Raw genomic sequence first — 19,075 nt, 5'->3', positions numbered from 1 at the left:
TTTTGACGAATTTTAAGAATAAATTGGCCGCATCATTTGAATCGGGTCACCAAATGAAGAATAAATTTGCAAACAATAAGATGTATAATGTACCGTATTCATTCATTCAAACAAAATAGCCATCAGCAGGCCATTTTGACGTACATCCAGGTTGAATAATGTCTGATGTTTCCTGAGTCAGTTGACGTACAAGTGATATTAGAATAAATGGGATTAATTTATCCATATTTACTATATGGGCCCGGCGCAGTCATCTTGAATACGGCTATAAACCAAATAAAGAGACAAGTCGCGAAACGCGTTTATCAGTTTCCTTCAAATAAAGAGAAAAATAACAAACTTTCACAGCTTTCTACCAATTTTAAACATATGGTTGGAAAAAAAAAAATTGATACATCTCATCTATATTGAAAATTTAACCGAAATCGGTTCCGGAATCGCAAAAAATGCTTAATTTCGATGATTTTTCAATATTAAAATGGCTGCTATTTTGCCATATTAAGACGCGCATGGACGTACGCTCAGACGCACGCACGGATGTCATAACATAAGTTCCCGGGACTGATAATGTAATAGTTTGTAATTGTACGCAGAGGACAAATTGCAATAATAAATATCATCCGTTTCAGAGAACATCAATGATCCACAGTTTTCGTCGCAATATACTAAGCCGTAACTGGTAATTACGCAACTAATACATTGTGAATGAACGAGAGAGAGAGAGTTCAGTTCGTAAGTGTGGCAGGAAGGTGTTAAGTTGTCGCTTAAGGGCCCTCAATCGTGACAACTAATAAACAGAATGTGGCAGCTGCGCATAAGAAGAGTATATTGTGCAGTCAATTGAGCGAGCCGACAAACCATGAAATTATATATTAATCCTACCATAGAGGACGTAATGCCCGTATTCTCTGAGATATGCTCAATCTTTTTAGGCGTTATCCATACATTGATTTCGATAAAAATGTTTCTAGAAAATTCCAGCTACGGTGGCATGCATTGTCACATGTTGTCGATGAGCTAGATAATAAAACATGAGTAATACTAATTCGGGACTACATGTAAGTAACCAAGGCGAACGTCAATACACCTGTAATCTACTGAATAAACACATGTAACATTTGTAATATACAAATAGTGAGGATGGCATCCGCCCTATTTATGGTAATTGAACTACATAGATTGCACTAGTTTGGAGATAACACAGCTGTTCAATGTAAATAACTATGTAGGAATGTTAAGATTACGTCACGGTGTGAATACATCGTGATCCAAAGATACTTCACACTAGGTTGCCATTTGCCGTCAAATTTCACATATACGATAGAGAAATGAGCAGTCATTTGCTTTACAAATATACTAAACCTCAGTGTTTATAGTCACGCGAGTTGCTCTAAAATAAATTTATGACACAAATTGTCACTCAGAATTCGTTAAGCGCACGAGAGCCAAGACATGTGTTCGGGGGGGGGGGGTTCTCTGAATAAAATATGGTACGCAAGCTGAAGTAAACAAATGCATAAAGTGGGTGTTATTTAGTTATTTGTCGCGTGTACGCGTGTACCATATTTAGGGGCAAATATTTTAAAATATATAAATAAAGTGTGAAAAATAGGAATTTCAAGAATTCATGTTACCTCAACTTGGAAAGAGTGTGATTTTAGTATGCACAGTATATAGGGTATCTATTTTAAGTTTCTGCACTTGATAAAGGGTATAATAATGAGTACGTGTTTAGAGACTTTTTTTTGAAAAGCTATGCTTCAGCATGGGTATCAGGTCTGACTTGTCGATGCCATGCTAGTAACACACACTTCAAATCACGATGAATATTACATACGTATAGTAAGACCTTCGTGGCGTAAAAGTAAGACATCTTGATAAAAACAATACCACTAATAGAGACATAACAAACGATATATTTTATCATATCCCTTACAATAATTATTAATAAATTATTACATATTATGTGTCAATGTGAATTAACGTGAAATAATTTAAAAAGACAACACAAACTTCCAGAGTGAACAACTCGTTGGGTTAGCATTGAGATTTCTGTTAACGAAATTTAAGTCCGAATCGAATTCAAGACGATTGGTTGGTCCTATAATAGATATAGGTGAATTAGCCGGAGTTATTATCACTAGTACGTCCGTGTGGTGTTATGGAAGGGCCCCAATTACAATTACAATTACGTGTCGTTTTTTGCTCCAAGAAGGTCTTATAATCCATTGATTTGGTATTTGAATCATGCATATATTAACATATTGATGACGTCAGAAGAAGGCTGTATTTGATTCCGGGTCAATTACAGGGTCATGACCTCGACCTCACACAAGTGCATCTGCTGTGTCTTGTCTTTCAACTGAATGCTGACGTATCTTCCTTGCATCGATTCACCACAGCCACAGTTCATGGTTACTGTCTCCTGCCTTGAACGTTTTCCCATAACCATCATTCCACAAACTGGATTGTTCTCGTGCTTTGGGTCGTCGCCGACGCGAACTTCGGCGTTCTTTAGACGGAAAGCTGCGTGAAAAAAATGAGTGTTAGGTTGTTACATACTCAAAATCGGTAGAAATAATTAATTGTTTACTATTCAACAGTAGAAAAGTGGAAGCAGAATACTGAAGAAGATAATAACACTTTTTTCTAAAACAACTTCAAAATTAGGATATCTTCACGAAACGACCGTGACCAGACCTGAGAAAGAATCACATGAGGTACCAATATATTCAATATAAAAGCGATCGGGCCGGTGGTTTTCAAGAAGAAGTCGAAAAGTTCACCCAAAATAATTGTCATCAACACTAGTAAATTAAAGATATCATTACGAAATTTGTGAGAGGTCCACCCGAGGTACCTATATACTAAATATCTTGGCAATAGTACTGAAGTCTCACAATTTCAAGATGTCGAAAACATTATTTTCAACCAACTTGAAGATACCGTCACGAAAAGGACAATTCTGAGATAGCTCTAACTGACTTCATCAAACAACGAGAACACTTCAATATTCATACACATGGAACAAAATCGTCAGTATTAGTACCAATGATTAACAATGATTACTAAATGTACTAAAACTGCCAAAATGGCATTGTGAAAAAAATTCATGAAAACTTTATACTCACAGCAACAGTCTTGTCTGTTGGTGATGACAACCTGGTAAACGTCTTTGGACGATCCAAGATCCAATTTCCACCATGGCTGGAACTCCTTATTGGTCCAGGTGCACGACTTTCCAGCCCTCAGGTCGGTATTTTTATTCCCGTCAACAGCTAGTTCAGCTACACCTCCCTGTTTCTTATTTGTGGAGCTTTGGCTGGCTGCTTTTCCGACGGCGATATTACGCAGAACCTCTGGGTTGGTGCAAGCTGGATTTAAAATACGATTAGATGATTAATTTTGGACCACAATTCACCACGAAATGCATGCAACGTTTTGAAGTGTCGATCAAGTAAAACGTTTTAAGGTTGGTCAATATAGTTTTGTTATGATATTAGGATTTGCCGGCACTTCGAAATATTGGTTGTTGTAATACATATATGTAAAAAAATAATTTAAAATTGGGGAACAGTACGACCAGAAGATGTGCGAGAACTCAACATATTTTTAAAGCGGAAATAGCTGCAACTTACAATCTTTTTTCACAGATTTTTATTTTTAATAAATCATTTTCTGCGTCATTAGTGTCAAATGAAAACTGCCATCACTGAAATGTGGACACTGAAAGCACAGTATATACGCTATATAGGCCGAGGTTGTACTTTAAATCACTCGCAATAAGATAATAAAAAATGGAAGCAGGGTTGCGCCCGTGTCTCCAGAGGGCGCCATCTAATGAAATCTAGTTTTGTCATGCGAACTTCAGGGATTACGGTACAATAAGACAACTTTATCAGGGCCCTGAGCGAAATGTCAAATATGTCACAAATTTAAGGACTAGGACTCTCTGAATGTCTCTCACTAATTATATTTCCGATAACAGTGCGCATTGTGCATCGCAATTTTCTACGGTTCCCATCGCGTAACCGAACTGATATTCGACCCTTAGTTTTCATATCGCATTTCACGTGAGCCCTGTGTAGGGTCACTTTTTTGGTAAGACTGCAATTTTCAGCGTTCAGCGTTCAAAACTTGTACACTATAAACCATTAATGCACAGGAAAAGTAGAATAAACACAAAACAAAACAAAAATAAAACTGTATTAAAAACTAAATAAAATTGGACCTACTGAATTACTTAATTGTTGGTCATTTTTTAAGTCATAGCACCATAATTGTGAAAAGAAAAATCGCCTTGTAAGATAATTGCATGTGCTAGTGCTGACACAGTGCATTTTGCCACAGAAGTCTTGTTTGGAACTACAGGACAGGGCTGTGTGGTCATCTCTCTGTCAAATGGCATTTTTAATGCGCTATCCTGGCGTCAACCACGCTCGGTCGAACACAGGCACCTAGGACCTTAACCAAGGTTCCCCAAAGTCACATTCGTAAGTGAATGAATCTTGGCCAGTGGATTGGACTTCAAATTGAGTCTGTGGCACACTCACCCGGGTCAGAGGTTGACCCGTTGATGTTCAGCCTAAGATAGGATTTGAACTTGGGTCTACCGATCATGAGTCTGATGCGACAACTACTATGCTACCAGTGACCGGTCACAATTATATTTACATTGTGTACAGCGAAAAAAATATGCAAATTTCAGCAATGTACATGTGTTTCCGTGAGCACGTGTGCTGTGATGACGACTCCAGTAAAGGTGAAGCCCTGTGCATGTAACATCAACGTCATCTTTGATTTACGTAAACTGTTCACCAAAGAGAAAAACACCAGGAAAGAGTTAGCAATGCTTACCTAACGTTGGGGGAATAGTTGTTACATCAGCTGTAAGACAAAATCAATATTATCAGAATATGCTGCTAATCTGCAAAATTAAATTGTGTCGCAGATATTCAGGCGCATTAAACACTTCAGATTCCGTGAGATGATCCAGGGTCATTTACCAAGTTTAAATGGCTGTCGATAATGTCTTAACTTCACCGAAATGCCACTGGATGTATCGACACTACAAGGCCTTTCAATGACGAATCGTATCAGTGACGTAGCGTCGATGCTGTTTGGATTTGTATTTATCCGCAAATGAAAATGTTTTGAGGTGTGCATATAATAAATGACGAAAGAATTTACAGACAAGAAGAATTATCTTATTAAACGGTCCTGCTTACAACCACCATCGTCATGTTAACGTCACAAAAGTTTTTTTCACTTGAGTGCGTGAACCTTTTCGAAATATTCTTATACTCACCAACAGTTGTTGGGTCAGCCTCGGTTGGCTCGGCTGTAGTGGGTCAGCCTCGGTTGGCTCGGCTGTAGTGGGTTCAGCTTCGGTTGGCTCGGCTGTGGTCGGCTCAGCTTCGGTTGGCTCGGCTGTGGTTGGCTCAGCTTCGGTTGGCTCGGCTGTGGTTGGCTCAGCTTCGGTTGGCTCGGCTGTGGTCGGCTCAGCTTCGGTTGGCTCGGCTGTGGTTGGCTCAGCTTCGGTTGGCTCGGCTGTGGTCGGCTCAGCTTCGGTTGGCTGAACTGTAGTTGGCGCTTTAGTTGTGGGAGCTGCAGTGGTTGGTTCGATTTCCACTTTAGAAATAAAATCGGATTTATTATTTATATTAGTTATACGGATCATCGTATCGCATAAAACATCTCATCATAACAAATTTGAGTAACGAAACACCGAACAACTGAGTATAACTTACTGGTGACGTATGCTCGTATTTCATTGGCTCTAATGGTCCTACCGGGTCCCATTTTTTGCAGGATGATGTATTTTCCCTTCATGTTGCAGTTTTTCTCGAACATGATTGGAGCGTATTTGTCGTCGATTGGAATACACACGGGGTTCTGGGTAACAACGGAAGAGCTTCCCACACGCACCATACTGTTAATCAAGTTACCTGCAAACACAAGGTACGCACACGATGAATTATTGTTGAAAAATAGTTATCAAATACGCGTTTCCTCTAGAGGCCTCCTAGAGGCGAAGATTTCCGCGACGTGCATATGGACATGGTTATTAGTAACCGTGGTATTGGAAAAAGGAAGGCCCTTCATGACGTGGAATGACTATACAAATGAAACGACTGCGTAATTAGTTTCGTTTTTTATTGAGACAGCGCAAATAATGCGTCTAAAGACCACCGCAGATTATGTCTGAGGATTTGAGGAGTATCCCGCATTTTGACGAAATCCCGCCGATTTAGTAGGCCGGGTATAACAAAAAACTAAGATGCCAGCTGAAAATGTGACGTAAAAAACACCGTGCTCACCCATATTTGAGAGCAGTGTTTTTTGAATAAACTACTTCAAAGCGCGGCAGTCGTCGCTCTGCGCAAGTGCGACATTTGTGTTGATAAACATTGATTTTCCCACAATCCAATGCGCTGTTCTAATGGAAATCACGAGTATGAGGTTTTACCTGAGTGCGACTTGCACTAATTACCGTCGGTGACTCCTTCGATACCTCCCCATCACCTATAAAATACCTAATTAAAGCTTGGTAACGTCTCAGTTTGTACTCGTTGATCTGCGCAACAGTCAAAGTCGCCATCTTTGTTTATATGAGACCCATATATCTCACGCATGCGTGGCACGACGACAACCGCCCTTTAACGCTAGCCAACAATGCAACAAATATACATTCACTCCAGTCTGAAAACAAGGACAGATACTCACGGCCAGCGTTTTGATCCAACATAAGTTGTAGATTTTCGATGAGATATTCGCTGCCGAGATCAATTTTGAGATAAGGATCGTTCATAGTAGCCGTGGCAGACCATGTCAAATCGTCTTCGTCTGTTAAAGCTGCCGGGTCCAAACCACTACGTACACCACTCACAGGTTTAAAAGCTGCAACATTCACTGAAAAATACGATATTTCGTTAAAAAAAATGTTTACGCGTTGCAAAACAATTCACTGTTCAGTGATTGGTTCAAGTATGACATTCCTTATATTATAATGGTATATTTATTAATATTTCTTTTGTTTTAAACGTTTTTAGAAAAAAAAACGATCACCGCCTTCGATTTTAGTGAGTACATTATATGGAACATGAAACTGTTATACAGGAAGTGAAATAGATGAACAGTTGATGACGTAAAATTCAGATGAGACGGCATAACGCTCGAGCAACTACAGCATCACGCACCTACTTTGTGTGATGACATTGTTAAAATTATAAATCGTGTTGATAGCGAATATAATAGTCGACGATTAGCAAACATATACTACATACCCAATTCAGTTCTGGCATCCACGGCACAGACGAGTAAGGGAAGTGCTAACAGGAACCATTCCATGGTGAAGATGATTGTGGCAATGAAAGACGTCACTGAAAACAAAATGAAAGAATGACGACTAGAGTCCCTTTGCCAGCTGTTTTATGCGAAACCGGTTCATTTGTGAACAATGTAATTTTTGACATTACTTGTTACGTAATATCAAAACAATACCCAATTATAATATTTTCAAAAAATACGTTCATAAATTGCGTAATAAACACCTGTTTCTCCCAACATGCTTAAATATATTGTTTGGCGTGTTAATTGGTTTAATTAAGTTTGAACGCATTTCTACGTAGTAGGTGCAAGTTGTGACCACCGTGAAATGAAACATTTGAGTTTGCCGACAGCGGATGACCGACATGTGTTGTTTAATTATAATAATTACTGGCTGCCGCCGGCCTTTTCATTGAGTTGATGTCTTCCGAAACTGGACGGTAACGTTGTTTGTCAAACCACTAACTCAAATTGTATTTGAGTAAATAGATGTTGGCGTGTCTTTTAACGCACGCATGCTTGACTACAATACTCATAGGCGATTTGACTGCGTGTCGCATTCAAGCGCCTTAACACATGTCGCAAAAGCATGGTGATTATGGCCTCTGTAAGATGTCTGACAATAGTAAAAGTACCAAGCATAATTCATACTAATTTATTTATTACAAAAAACAAGGATGTACGCGGTCTACGGTAAAAAATATAATCATATAGAAATATAATGTTGCAGTCGTATCGCTGCGTCGTGATCGAAAGGTCCACGTGACGTACAAAACACGCGTGATGTGTATTATCGAGCTATAAATTGATAATCGGAAAATTGAAAATCGATCAAATAGCAGACTAAGAAACGGTTCTTTAAACAATCAACTTCTTGCCGCAAAAACGCTGATCGCTTTAATTGCGTCACTTAATTTGTCTGTGCTAAAAAAAAATATTACACACAAGCCATAATTGTATATGCAAATAGCATCAAGACAGCTGGAAAATGCATGTTTTGTTCAAAGGGCTACTTGCATTCAATTAGCTTAACTATTGGGCAATGTTACATCAACATTAGCAAGTGTTAACATTCATTTAATACCATTTTTTGGTTGAGTTTAATACCGATCAACATTTCAAAATACATGTATGTGTACACGGTGTGCAAAAAGAATTTTTTTCAAAGGCGTTGTATAATAATCATAGATTTGTGATATCACCGATGTTTTGAATAATTTTCTGAAAAAAAATGTCTTCAAAATTTGTTCTTGGAATTCATGTTGAAGCATTTGTTTTCACCCCAAAAACAAATAATATTCATTTAAATTGTCTACTTATTCATTTGAAAGCGAGCATAGTTTTGTGGTAACCTATATAAGCTGCTAAAACACGTCATGTATACATTTAAAACCCTGCTGTAAGTTCCTGAATTATCAAATGACTTGTTTTAATGGTCGCTAACTGCACGTACAAAAAGTACCACAGTCGTCGCAGCGTGACTTGTAAATTACAATACGTGACATTTGAACGCTCTGCACGGTGACCCAGGTGCATCGACAGCGATGAACGCTTTCATTTCGTGTTAATAAACAAACTCAGGGGCGGCGGCACAAAGGCACCGAAGGCGCGACCTTAGACCCTCGGCCCTCTGAATTGCTATGTTTTGCATTACATTTTTAGGGTCAAATTTTGCTGACATACATAGCGGTGGATTTAAGTGAAAAATACATAAAGGCTTGATTGGAGGGGGGGGGGTAGACCGCCTTCTGCCCCTGCTGACATCACCGAAACTCAGACAACGTTAGACTGTCGACAGTCGGTCGTACCTACATGTAATATTAATCTGTTATTATTAATAAATATTGTGTATAAACGTAATAGGCGTGAATACATTGCGAACGCCGGGACAGGAAGTATGGAGTGCCGTTAGGCACGACCGACTGTCCGGTGCTGCAATTCACTGGTAAGATTTCTTACCAGATTTGGGTACTTCCATATGCAAATGAATAGTCGCGCAGATGTCTTACGCGAAGTTTGTTTTGACTGTACCATACGCGATCGCGAGACTTTCCACATCAGTTTTTGATATCCTATCACTAACAACTTGAAATGTTAACGTGAACAACCAACGCATTCAAGGGGTCATTTAGAATATATGTGCATGCATTATGTTAATATAATTTATTTCGTGACGTTTGCATCAACTATGAATTATTCATATTAACTAGAAACCTGCAGACTGGGACAGTCTCTCGGGTCTAAAGTCCCTCGCGTGAAATGGTTCGCATTTCCCATCAAACGCCCTCGGCGTTCGAATTTCCAGGAAAGGCAGTTACATTAGGCCCGAGGACTTAGGCTGTCGAAAGTCTAAGACAATGTCAGCATCCACAAGCATATGTACAATGCCGGGAAAAAAAGAGAATAAACACAACATAGTACAACATAGTAAGTCAATTCCATGAGAGGTGTGTTGACCTGCTGAATATCAAACAAGGGCGATGTCGTGCCTTAGAGAAGATATCGGCAAAATCTATTTTTTATAGTTATAATTCCATAACTCGATCAATTTGATTACGTCACACTAAGAAAACGTGACTAAAAACATGTCACTAAATATAATTAGGATGGACATGGATACGAACACCTAATTACACGAAGAACATAGAATACTTTCCTGGGGTATTTGAAACCGAAAATGTCATCTGAGTAAGGCCGTCGCTGATTGGCTGCTGAGTTGGAATGACGATTTTCGGTTTAAAATACCCCAGGAAAGTGTTCTATGTTCTTTGTGTAATTAGGTGTTTGTATGCAAGGGACTTTTCCACACAAAAACGCCGAATTCGGCCGAATTTTGTTATCGGTTGGCTTAATAAAACCCCAACGGATCGCATTTTTGTGAAAAATTTGTATTTTTGTCCAGATTTGTAGGAATCTGCAAAACGCGTTTCACAACTTGTCTCTTATTTAGTTTTATGCTGCATTCAAGATGGCGGCCCCCATATAGTAAATATCGTATTTATTTTATTATCACGTGTGCGCCAGCTGACTGTGATTCGATGTAATGTTAGTTGGTAGTAGGCAGCCAGCCAATATAGTGTATTGTTTAGATGTATGGAGAAAACAGACTAGCCAGTCTCACTCTACATATATCACCTGATATCACTAGAGTGAATGACAATATTAGTTTTGCACTTAAATGTTATTATGACGTCATTCAAAATGGCCGCCATAACGGTACAGACTAATTTCATGAAAATGGTCATATCTTTGAAAATATAAGAGCAAAAGAGCTATAAATTGGCATGAATGATACTCAAACCACAGTTGTCAAGCTGTGTAAACATTATCGCGAAAGGTTTACAATTTGTGGTTTTAAATAACATTTTCATCAACCTGCTACATGTCATTAACAGATTATTTGGGTTTTATTGTCACAAACTAAAAAAAATATCTTCCACATGTTTCGTTTAACAGTAAAATCTTAGAAAAGAAATACAAATAAATAAAATCACATATACAAGTTTTATAGTTATACTCTAAACTCGATATAACCTAATAAGCACCAATATTGAGTTCATACCACTTAGTGTACATTTGTAGATCTGCAATCAAAGTATTAATATAAACAGCTGTGCCTATTCAACTAAATAGTTTGTAGCATAGGTGGTTCACAGCATTGTACTAATATAAAGTATGGTTACTCAAGCCCTCAGTTTGCAGTCAGGTAGGAACAGTTTTCGGCATTACAGGAACATGAAGGTGTGCAAATTCGCCTTGCCTGGCTGCATTCGCATGCAGCATATTTGCATTTGGTTTGACAACCACATGCAATTAATTCCATTCAGGATGTAGTCACTGCAGGTAGAGTCATCCACATTACTCCAAGCCCTTTTCACTAGATCTCCATCCACTTGACATTTCAGCTGATCCAGCTGTGATGATATTTTGTTGGTTGTCTGCATTGAGCCAAACCTTAGCCTGGTAGTTTGGTCTTGCATCCTTCGTTGGTGGAAGTTTCTCCATTTCTTTCTTGGCTTGGCTTGGCTGGCTGCCTATTACAAAATCATAGGCAATAACAATTCACATTTACATTTTGGGCCAGGATTACCACTTCTGATCAGTTGATCAGGTGCACGTCACTTTTTTTTTTCGAGATTTGGTCAAAGATGGTCGACTGGCGGCCATTTTGTTTTTTCCGTTTAAGTGCTGATTCCTCCATAAGATATGGTCTGATTCACTTGAAAGTTTGTACATAGGTAGTATACTGATTTGATCAAATTTGTCGAAATGGTGGCGATTTTGTCAAGAAAACGTAAAATATCATTCTGTAACATGTCTGGAACTGTTTCTTGCAGATGAACAGGGCGATATGGCCTGATTCAGTTCAAAGTTGAATATTTCCAATCAAACTTTGTATGATGACCTTACATATTAGGTTACGGTGCAATCCATATTTCTTTTGGAGATACTTGAACAACGATACCCGACAAGTTACGTTTTTCTTCCATGCTATTTCCTCTGTAAAATATAGTCCAATTCAGTTCAAAGTGTCAATGTAGGTACTATGCTGATAGTAACACACTCTATAATCTGTGTTAGTGTTAAAAAAACATTGATCTACATGTCACTTGTACTGAACATTTACATCGACTACAGCTAATACTAAACGGGGACAATGCATTATCAATGTTTGTTTTATTTAATTCAACAATGATTTATAACAACATTAATGAATCCCCCATAGTGTCCCATGGAATGAGAATAAGGATATATGGTAATATCATATCTGAGGCGAAGTCGAACCCAATATCGCGTCTAGGCTCTTCAGCGAATCCATTATAACGTTGTGGAGATATATTATAGATGTTATAAATCATTCTCATGATAATTAAACAATTTTATTTAAATTTGGAAGATTTTTATTGAAATGAATTCATTTGCTAATATTCTTTTGGTAATGAAAAGTTATGTCACCATAAAAACATTGAACATGAACATTTCTTAACAATATTTGATACTATGATTTACCCTATCTTAACTAACGGGTCTGAAATTTGGGTTCACCAGGGTTGTGAAACGCTTGAACGCGTCCAGCACCTTGCATGTAGAATGTTCTTGGGTGTTTTCCAAAATGCACCAAATTGAGCAGTATTAGGAGAGTGTGGGCGTTACAAAATTTTATTTAACACGGCAAAAAGATCCGTTAAATATTAGGCCAAGATATCCCCGGAAAAGGTTGTGTTATGTTACTTCAACTAGATACGTCCCAGATGAGATACAAACCAAATTGGGTGACCAATGTTAAAAATTTATTATTTTCCAGTAATTTTGTTAACATTTTTGTTTCTAGACTAAAATATCGTTTATACTTAGATTGGCAAGGAGATGCCACAACTTCGGACAAATTGAATAATTATTGTAATTTTAAAACGCGGCTTGAGCCCGAGCGTTATTTGTTTTCTATTTCTATTCCCTATCATAGGTTTATGTTATCCCGTTTTCGTTGTTCTTTTTATTGTCTTAGGATAGAAACCGACAGGAGAAATGATATTCCAAGAGATGGACGCTTTTGCCCACTTTGTGGAAACGTAGACATTGAAGATGAATTACACTTTTTTGTTGACTTGTCCTTTCTTGTATAAATTTAGGAAAACATACATCCCTAGATATTATTTTACCCCGCCCTCATATGAGAAGTTTTTAGCTTTGTTAATTTCAGAAGACGCGTAAAAATGAACAACACAAGTTCAAATAGAGATGACAAATTCAACACCAAAAAAGACGGCATTACTTCACAATTGAGTTTATGCTGTTTTCTCGATTTTAGCTATTTTCACCGGCTCTTCGACCGCCGTTCTACAGCGGCTCACGCACAGAGCCCATAGAAATAAATGCTACAGCGGCACACGTCTTAGCAACGTAGAACGTTCTGTGATGTAGATCCGCCCGAGAATAGCCTTCGAATTATTATTTTGTTCTCGTCAACCAGTCTCTGCGCACGCGCAACATTTAAACTAGTGTGCCCTCCTTATATGCGATCCTCCTAGATCTGAACCCGCAACGCTAAGAATGTTTGTTTTTATGACGTAATTAAGTTGAGTGTTAACAAATGAAGTACACACAAATTTATATTGATATTTTCACCAACGTTTATTTGAACAATCACTCAATGAATATCCATACAACTGTTACATTATCGATATTGTTATCAATGTGGAATACAATATTATCATGTAATCATCTTATACAAGTTACAGTAGACGAATGAGCTGAATATATGTTGATACACTGGACCAAATACGCTGACTAAGCATATACTTTTCCAAGTTAAGTGTGCGTTAAACTTGTTGGAAAAAAGGTAAATATTAAAACACAACAATCAATATATTGTACTGCAACCACTTGTACTATTTTATCCATAAATACTGATAACAGTGATGTCAACGTAAATTATGATTCATGACAGCTGAAATAATCTTAACTCACGTGCACTGTACTCGTATATTTGATCACTACTACACGATACTTATTTCTATGTCGAAATGTACATTATTTTCTCAAACGTAATGCGAACATGTTTCAAAAGAAGGTTTGGGTTTTTTCATTAAAGATGTTTCTAGTAACTGTGACACAATTATCTAAAATCAATTGTAGTGTTACTGTTAACTTCTATGAAATAGCTATAAACGTCAAACAAATATTTTCACACTATAGTGAAAAAGATTGTATTTCTAGATCGACCTAAAAAGTTTTCGCAACTGTTAGTGTTCATAGCAATGACATATACGTAAGTATTACAATGACGTCACTTTGCATGACGGTTTCGTGACGTAATTCATAATAACACCAATGAATCTACCCTTTTACCAATTTATAATCTGAATTCAGATTATTCATTGATAAGTAAAAGGTACATTACCCGAAACGTCTAGTTATATTAAATAGCTATCAAGGACAAAGATTACCTGACTCTATGTTTGTCTACTATATCTTCAAATAGTTCTGTTGTGTTATTTCGAATGGCCTATTTTGAACCACAGAAGTGTGAAAAATAATGTAAGAATCTTTCACAGTTGTTAAAACAAAAATCATCTATAACATGCAAAAAACGACACGTGACAAGCCACTTGATATGCCACCGTGTGTTTAAAGCGTCATAACCTCGACCTCGCATAGATGCATGATTTGGGTCTTGTCCATCAACTGAATACTGATGTATCTACCAGTCATAGAATCACCGCAGCCGCAGTTCATGATGACTTGTTCTTGTCTGGATCTCTTTCCAAGTACCTGCAATCCACACACTGGGTTGTCAGCTGGGTTGGGACTGTCTCCAACACGTACCACTGCATTTTTGAGACGGAAAGCTGCGAAAAAGATGCATAATGACATTCAGTTTTGAGTTGATTTATAATGCTTATTGATGAAATGCACCTTTTTGAAATCATTTAATAGATATATATTAATTTTGCTAAGTATTAAATTGTAATTCATGCAAAATATTGTATAGTAGTAGAATTTAAACTTACAGCAACAATCCTGTCTGTTTGTAATGATGACTTGGTAAACATCCTGTGACGATCCAAGATCCAAACTCCACCATGGCTGGAATTCTTTGTTTGTCTGCGTGCACGACTTTCCAGATCTCAAGTCGGTATCTTTGATTCCATCTACAGCAAGCGATGCGATGCCGTCGACTTTAGGATTGGTTGAACTCTGGGAAGCAGCTTTGCCTACAGCGATGTTACGTAGGCCCTCGGGATTGGTACAAGCTGTAGAAAAATGACAATTAAACAACAATCAATATCTTCACTTATATGTAGTAACGCAATAAAAACTAAAATACTTTGAACAATTGTCGAAATGATAACCTGAAGAGTCAAGCCAGGTTCTTGCGTTATGCGTTGATGTATTGAACATGTGTTCACACATGATAACGTACACGTATGTGTCAAGTGATTACAAACTGGAGTCTTAACATTAATTATACATGTGTTTGTTAATGGATTTTATTGCTAAAATAAAATTTCTAATATAAACAGTGTACTATACTTACCCATGGTTGGTGGAATGGTGGTTACATCATTGGCTGTGAAACAAAAAAAAAACATTTAAATAAAATAGGCTCTTCCAGGTATAATATAAATAACGAGTAAATGACAAGTCTATATAATAAATGATTGTTTCAAAAAGCCTTTGATACCAATCAGTCAGGTCTCAAGGAAAGCATCAATATAATCAATACACCAACATTGTTGAAATACATATATAAATTAGTGTGCCCTACTGATGTCAGAATAAATTCAACATGTAATTATGATTTTGATACAATTACGTCATAGGTGTTCGCAATTATATGATAATAAAATCTTAATATATAAATATTTTGCAGTAGCATGTCGTCATGATACGTGATGTGTGTCTCGTATTTTCATAGTCCTTTTGTGTTTTGTTGCAGCAGGCTCAATACGAATGATGATGAGGTAATTTTTTCATTTGCTCTTCAAAACAAAAACTTCTGTGATAGGTATGTTTATTAGAGATCACTGATATGCGATATCATCGATTATTGATTACTGATATACCGTCAGTTGGCGCAACTGGCACTGTTGGTGCTACTGTGATTGGTGCTGCAGTAACCTCTGGCTCGGTTGGTTCAACAGTTGGTTCAATGTGTGCTTGTTCTGCAGGAAGATAATACATATTCGTTATAAAACAGTCACATTCTGCATAATTCAGCTTCAGTTAAAAGCTAGGATAACATTACCAAATATCACTAAATCGTGATTTGGATACATATTTTTGTACTCACTTCTAATAAACGCTTTTATTTCACAAACATTCATTGCACGTCCTTTTCCAAGCTTCTGAACAATCAAGTATCTACCAGTACAAACGACCGCCTTGGCAATGTTCACAGGTGCATTATCTTGGTCAATGCGGAAGCAAACTGGATTGTCTTTGATGGCATGCTCGCTACCGACTCGAACAACAGAGTTGTGAAAAGCGCCTACAACAAAAATAACATCGACAACCAGGTAAGAATATAATAATAAATTTAACATCTTCATGACTAAATATTGCTATGAAGCAGAAATGCAATAAATGGGCTGGACAAACTCGATTACTTACGGATACGGTCTTTGTTGAGGGTCAGTTCGATTCTACGGAGCTCGTGGCTTCTTCCAAGGTCGATTTTCATGTAAGGGTCCTTTCTGTTGCCACTAGCATGGCATGTTGACACGTCACCGTCAACAATATTGGGTGAGTCACCCTCCCCAGCTGCATACACAGTTTCACCAGCGGCGACATCGACTTTTTGAAACGATTGAAGATGTATTATTGGCATCGTGCATTAGAATAACTATAAAAATATATTTTCTGATGGTTTTTATACCAGGTTTCCTATGAAGGAAAAGACTAATATCGCAACAATACCACGGTCCCTATGTATTTGCCGACCGCCCAATATAAAGGATTTGGTTATCAGTTAATGCAACTCAACCACTGTATTCTGGAAAAAAGTGAGTTTGGTGATACTCTGGTGATACACGCTAGGCATTTTATTTATACTCTGTACTCCCCTGTGCGTGTTTCTAAATCGACCGAGAATTGGGAAAAACCAACTGTACGTCTGTCTCTAAACATGGAGTGCTAGAAAACTTTGAAGTAAGCATATATATGTCCAATATTTGTACAATACATCGGTTTAAACAGTCTGCCCTGGTATTTTAGCAATTTGATCAATGATATATCCAAACACTTATCTCCAGGTATGCCAGAAAAGAATTTGACAACTTCATACATAACAATGCAGCAATGTAATACACGACACTGCGCCCGCAATATAAATATAGATATATTTATTAAAAAACATTGTTATTTACATAAATAGGTAAATACTCACCCAATTCATAGTCTGTATCTTCTTCGTCTACCGAAATAAAATAATGATATGTTAATTTATGTATATAGCCTTCCTATAATTATCATATTGACACGTGTTAGTTTTAGCGTTATAACAAAGAACAACCTTTTAAAATTCTATCATACTGAATTGTTATCCAAGCACGTTACCGAATACCACGTGATTGTTTATCCTAATTTGAAGTGTTATAATTTTTTGACCTGATATGAAATTTTGCAAAATTCTGTTTTGCCAAGAGTCGGCGACTAACATTGAACTAGTCCAGTACAATTTGTTAATAATTACGAATCAAAAGTCACCGGATATATTAGTTTCAAAAACGATAACCTACCGTCAGTCCATGCCCTGAGTTCGCATACGTGAAGGGAACGCTTCGATTTGCCCATTTTCTGAATCACAATGTACCTTCCGTAGCAGTCGAGATTGTCGTGTTCGATGTTAACCGGTGCATTTTTATCGTCGATTCTGAAACAGACAGGGTTGTCCTCCGCCGTACTGTGTACGCCAACTCTCACAACACTGTTATCGAATTTACCTGTAATGTTGCAAAACACAAAGAAAAGAAATTTACCAATCAGATACATACAGTTTATTGCCAAGTCTGTAAATAGCTTGTTGCTCAAATGGATACATCGCATTCATGACGTCATCATTACATATGCAGATACATTGTTCATGATATGTTGTTCTTGACAGGGATATATTTTCAACTTAGTGGATTTACTTACGTTTCTTGCTTTCGTCAAGGGTCAGTCTGATTTTATTCACATGAACCTCACTTCCAAGATCGATTTTGATGAAAGGCTTCTTTTTATCAGCGCCGATTGAACCACACGTGTCGACATTATCGTCAACTATTGATTCACTGCCTCCTTTCTTGATGCCAAACACTGGTTTCTCATATGCCACGTTGACTGTAAAAGGTGTACGAGATATTATGATACTGATGTATTGCTAAAGCAAGTTACTTTGAAACGCCATAGCTAGGCAGAACACGTTTTCGAATTTACTATACACAATGTATAACTGAACCGCACGGAGCTCATCTATAACACGACGTAATACGAAACAAACAAAACATTTGACGTTATAGTAGAACTGAAAATAAATCGCCCTTCTAAACTGTGGGGACTAGGTCGTATTGCAACGTGTGTCTCTATGAACACAAGAGAGTTGTTACATACCCGAGGCGGTGGCAGTACAGACCAGCAAAGTGACAGTTAGCAGGATAAGCTTCATGGCGATGATGTCAGTGTGTTGATGGTTCAACGGCAATGTGACAGTAACAAACAAACCACAGAGCTTATATACGGTTTTCTTGCATTATTAAACATATTAATTAATTAGGATTAGCGGCAACGCATGGTTTAATTATTAAGTTATTGTTCTATTTTCTATTCATACCAACACTCTATTGTTGGTTTCAAAACATCCGCGGAATGCATACGTAATATGTTAATTTTTGCTACATTCATACTGAGTCATTTACATACCTTAAAACTGCCACGTCGCTCTAGTTTGTTTAATTAAGTTAAAAGATATTTGTGAAAATTTATATGCGACCTCAGAATGTATGATGTTGTTTATGAACCTGCTTTTCTCCCGCCAACTACCATTATAACATATCCCGTAGTTTGAGTACATGTAAAAAAAGTAAAACAAAATATATCTATTGTGGTGTATTATATGAAAGAACACAACAAACATACCTTTGACAGTCAGTTATTTTTGTTCAAATTTCGTCTCTATTCCCTGTTTTTGATTGTCAAAAAGTCCGACCAAAAGAACTTGCCACATTCACGCTTTTCCTTGTTTTATATTGAAAATATGTGTAAT

General features: G+C 37.4%; 1 protein-coding gene across 1 annotated transcript; it reads right to left on the bottom strand.

Moving 5' to 3' along the window:
* Positions 1–2,305: 2,305 nt before the first annotated feature.
* LOC100376466 (uncharacterized) lies at positions 2,306–18,512 on the bottom strand. Its single transcript, XM_085505966.1, has 18 exons — positions 18,424–18,512; positions 17,968–18,153; positions 17,571–17,774; positions 17,219–17,245; positions 16,444–16,626; positions 16,124–16,321; positions 15,897–15,995; positions 15,368–15,400; positions 14,841–15,083; positions 14,535–14,678; positions 11,208–11,363; positions 7,287–7,382; positions 6,727–6,912; positions 5,751–5,948; positions 5,284–5,631; positions 4,858–4,887; positions 3,132–3,374; positions 2,306–2,526 (listed from the first exon to the last, which is right to left on the bottom strand). Exons 1-18 carry the CDS (start codon positions 18,476–18,478, stop codon positions 2,306–2,308), a joined length of 2,850 nt encoding a protein of 949 aa, XP_085362092.1. The 5' UTR covers positions 18,479–18,512.
* Positions 18,513–19,075: the final 563 nt, after the last annotated feature.

The sequence above is a fragment of the Saccoglossus kowalevskii genome, chromosome 12 (genome assembly GCF_978046115.1).
Source record: "Saccoglossus kowalevskii chromosome 12, keSacKowa6.1, whole genome shotgun sequence".
NCBI lineage: Eukaryota > Metazoa > Hemichordata > Enteropneusta > Harrimaniidae > Saccoglossus > Saccoglossus kowalevskii.
The sequence above is the reverse complement of the archived record's forward strand: the minus strand, read 5'-3'. Positions and strand labels throughout refer to the sequence as shown.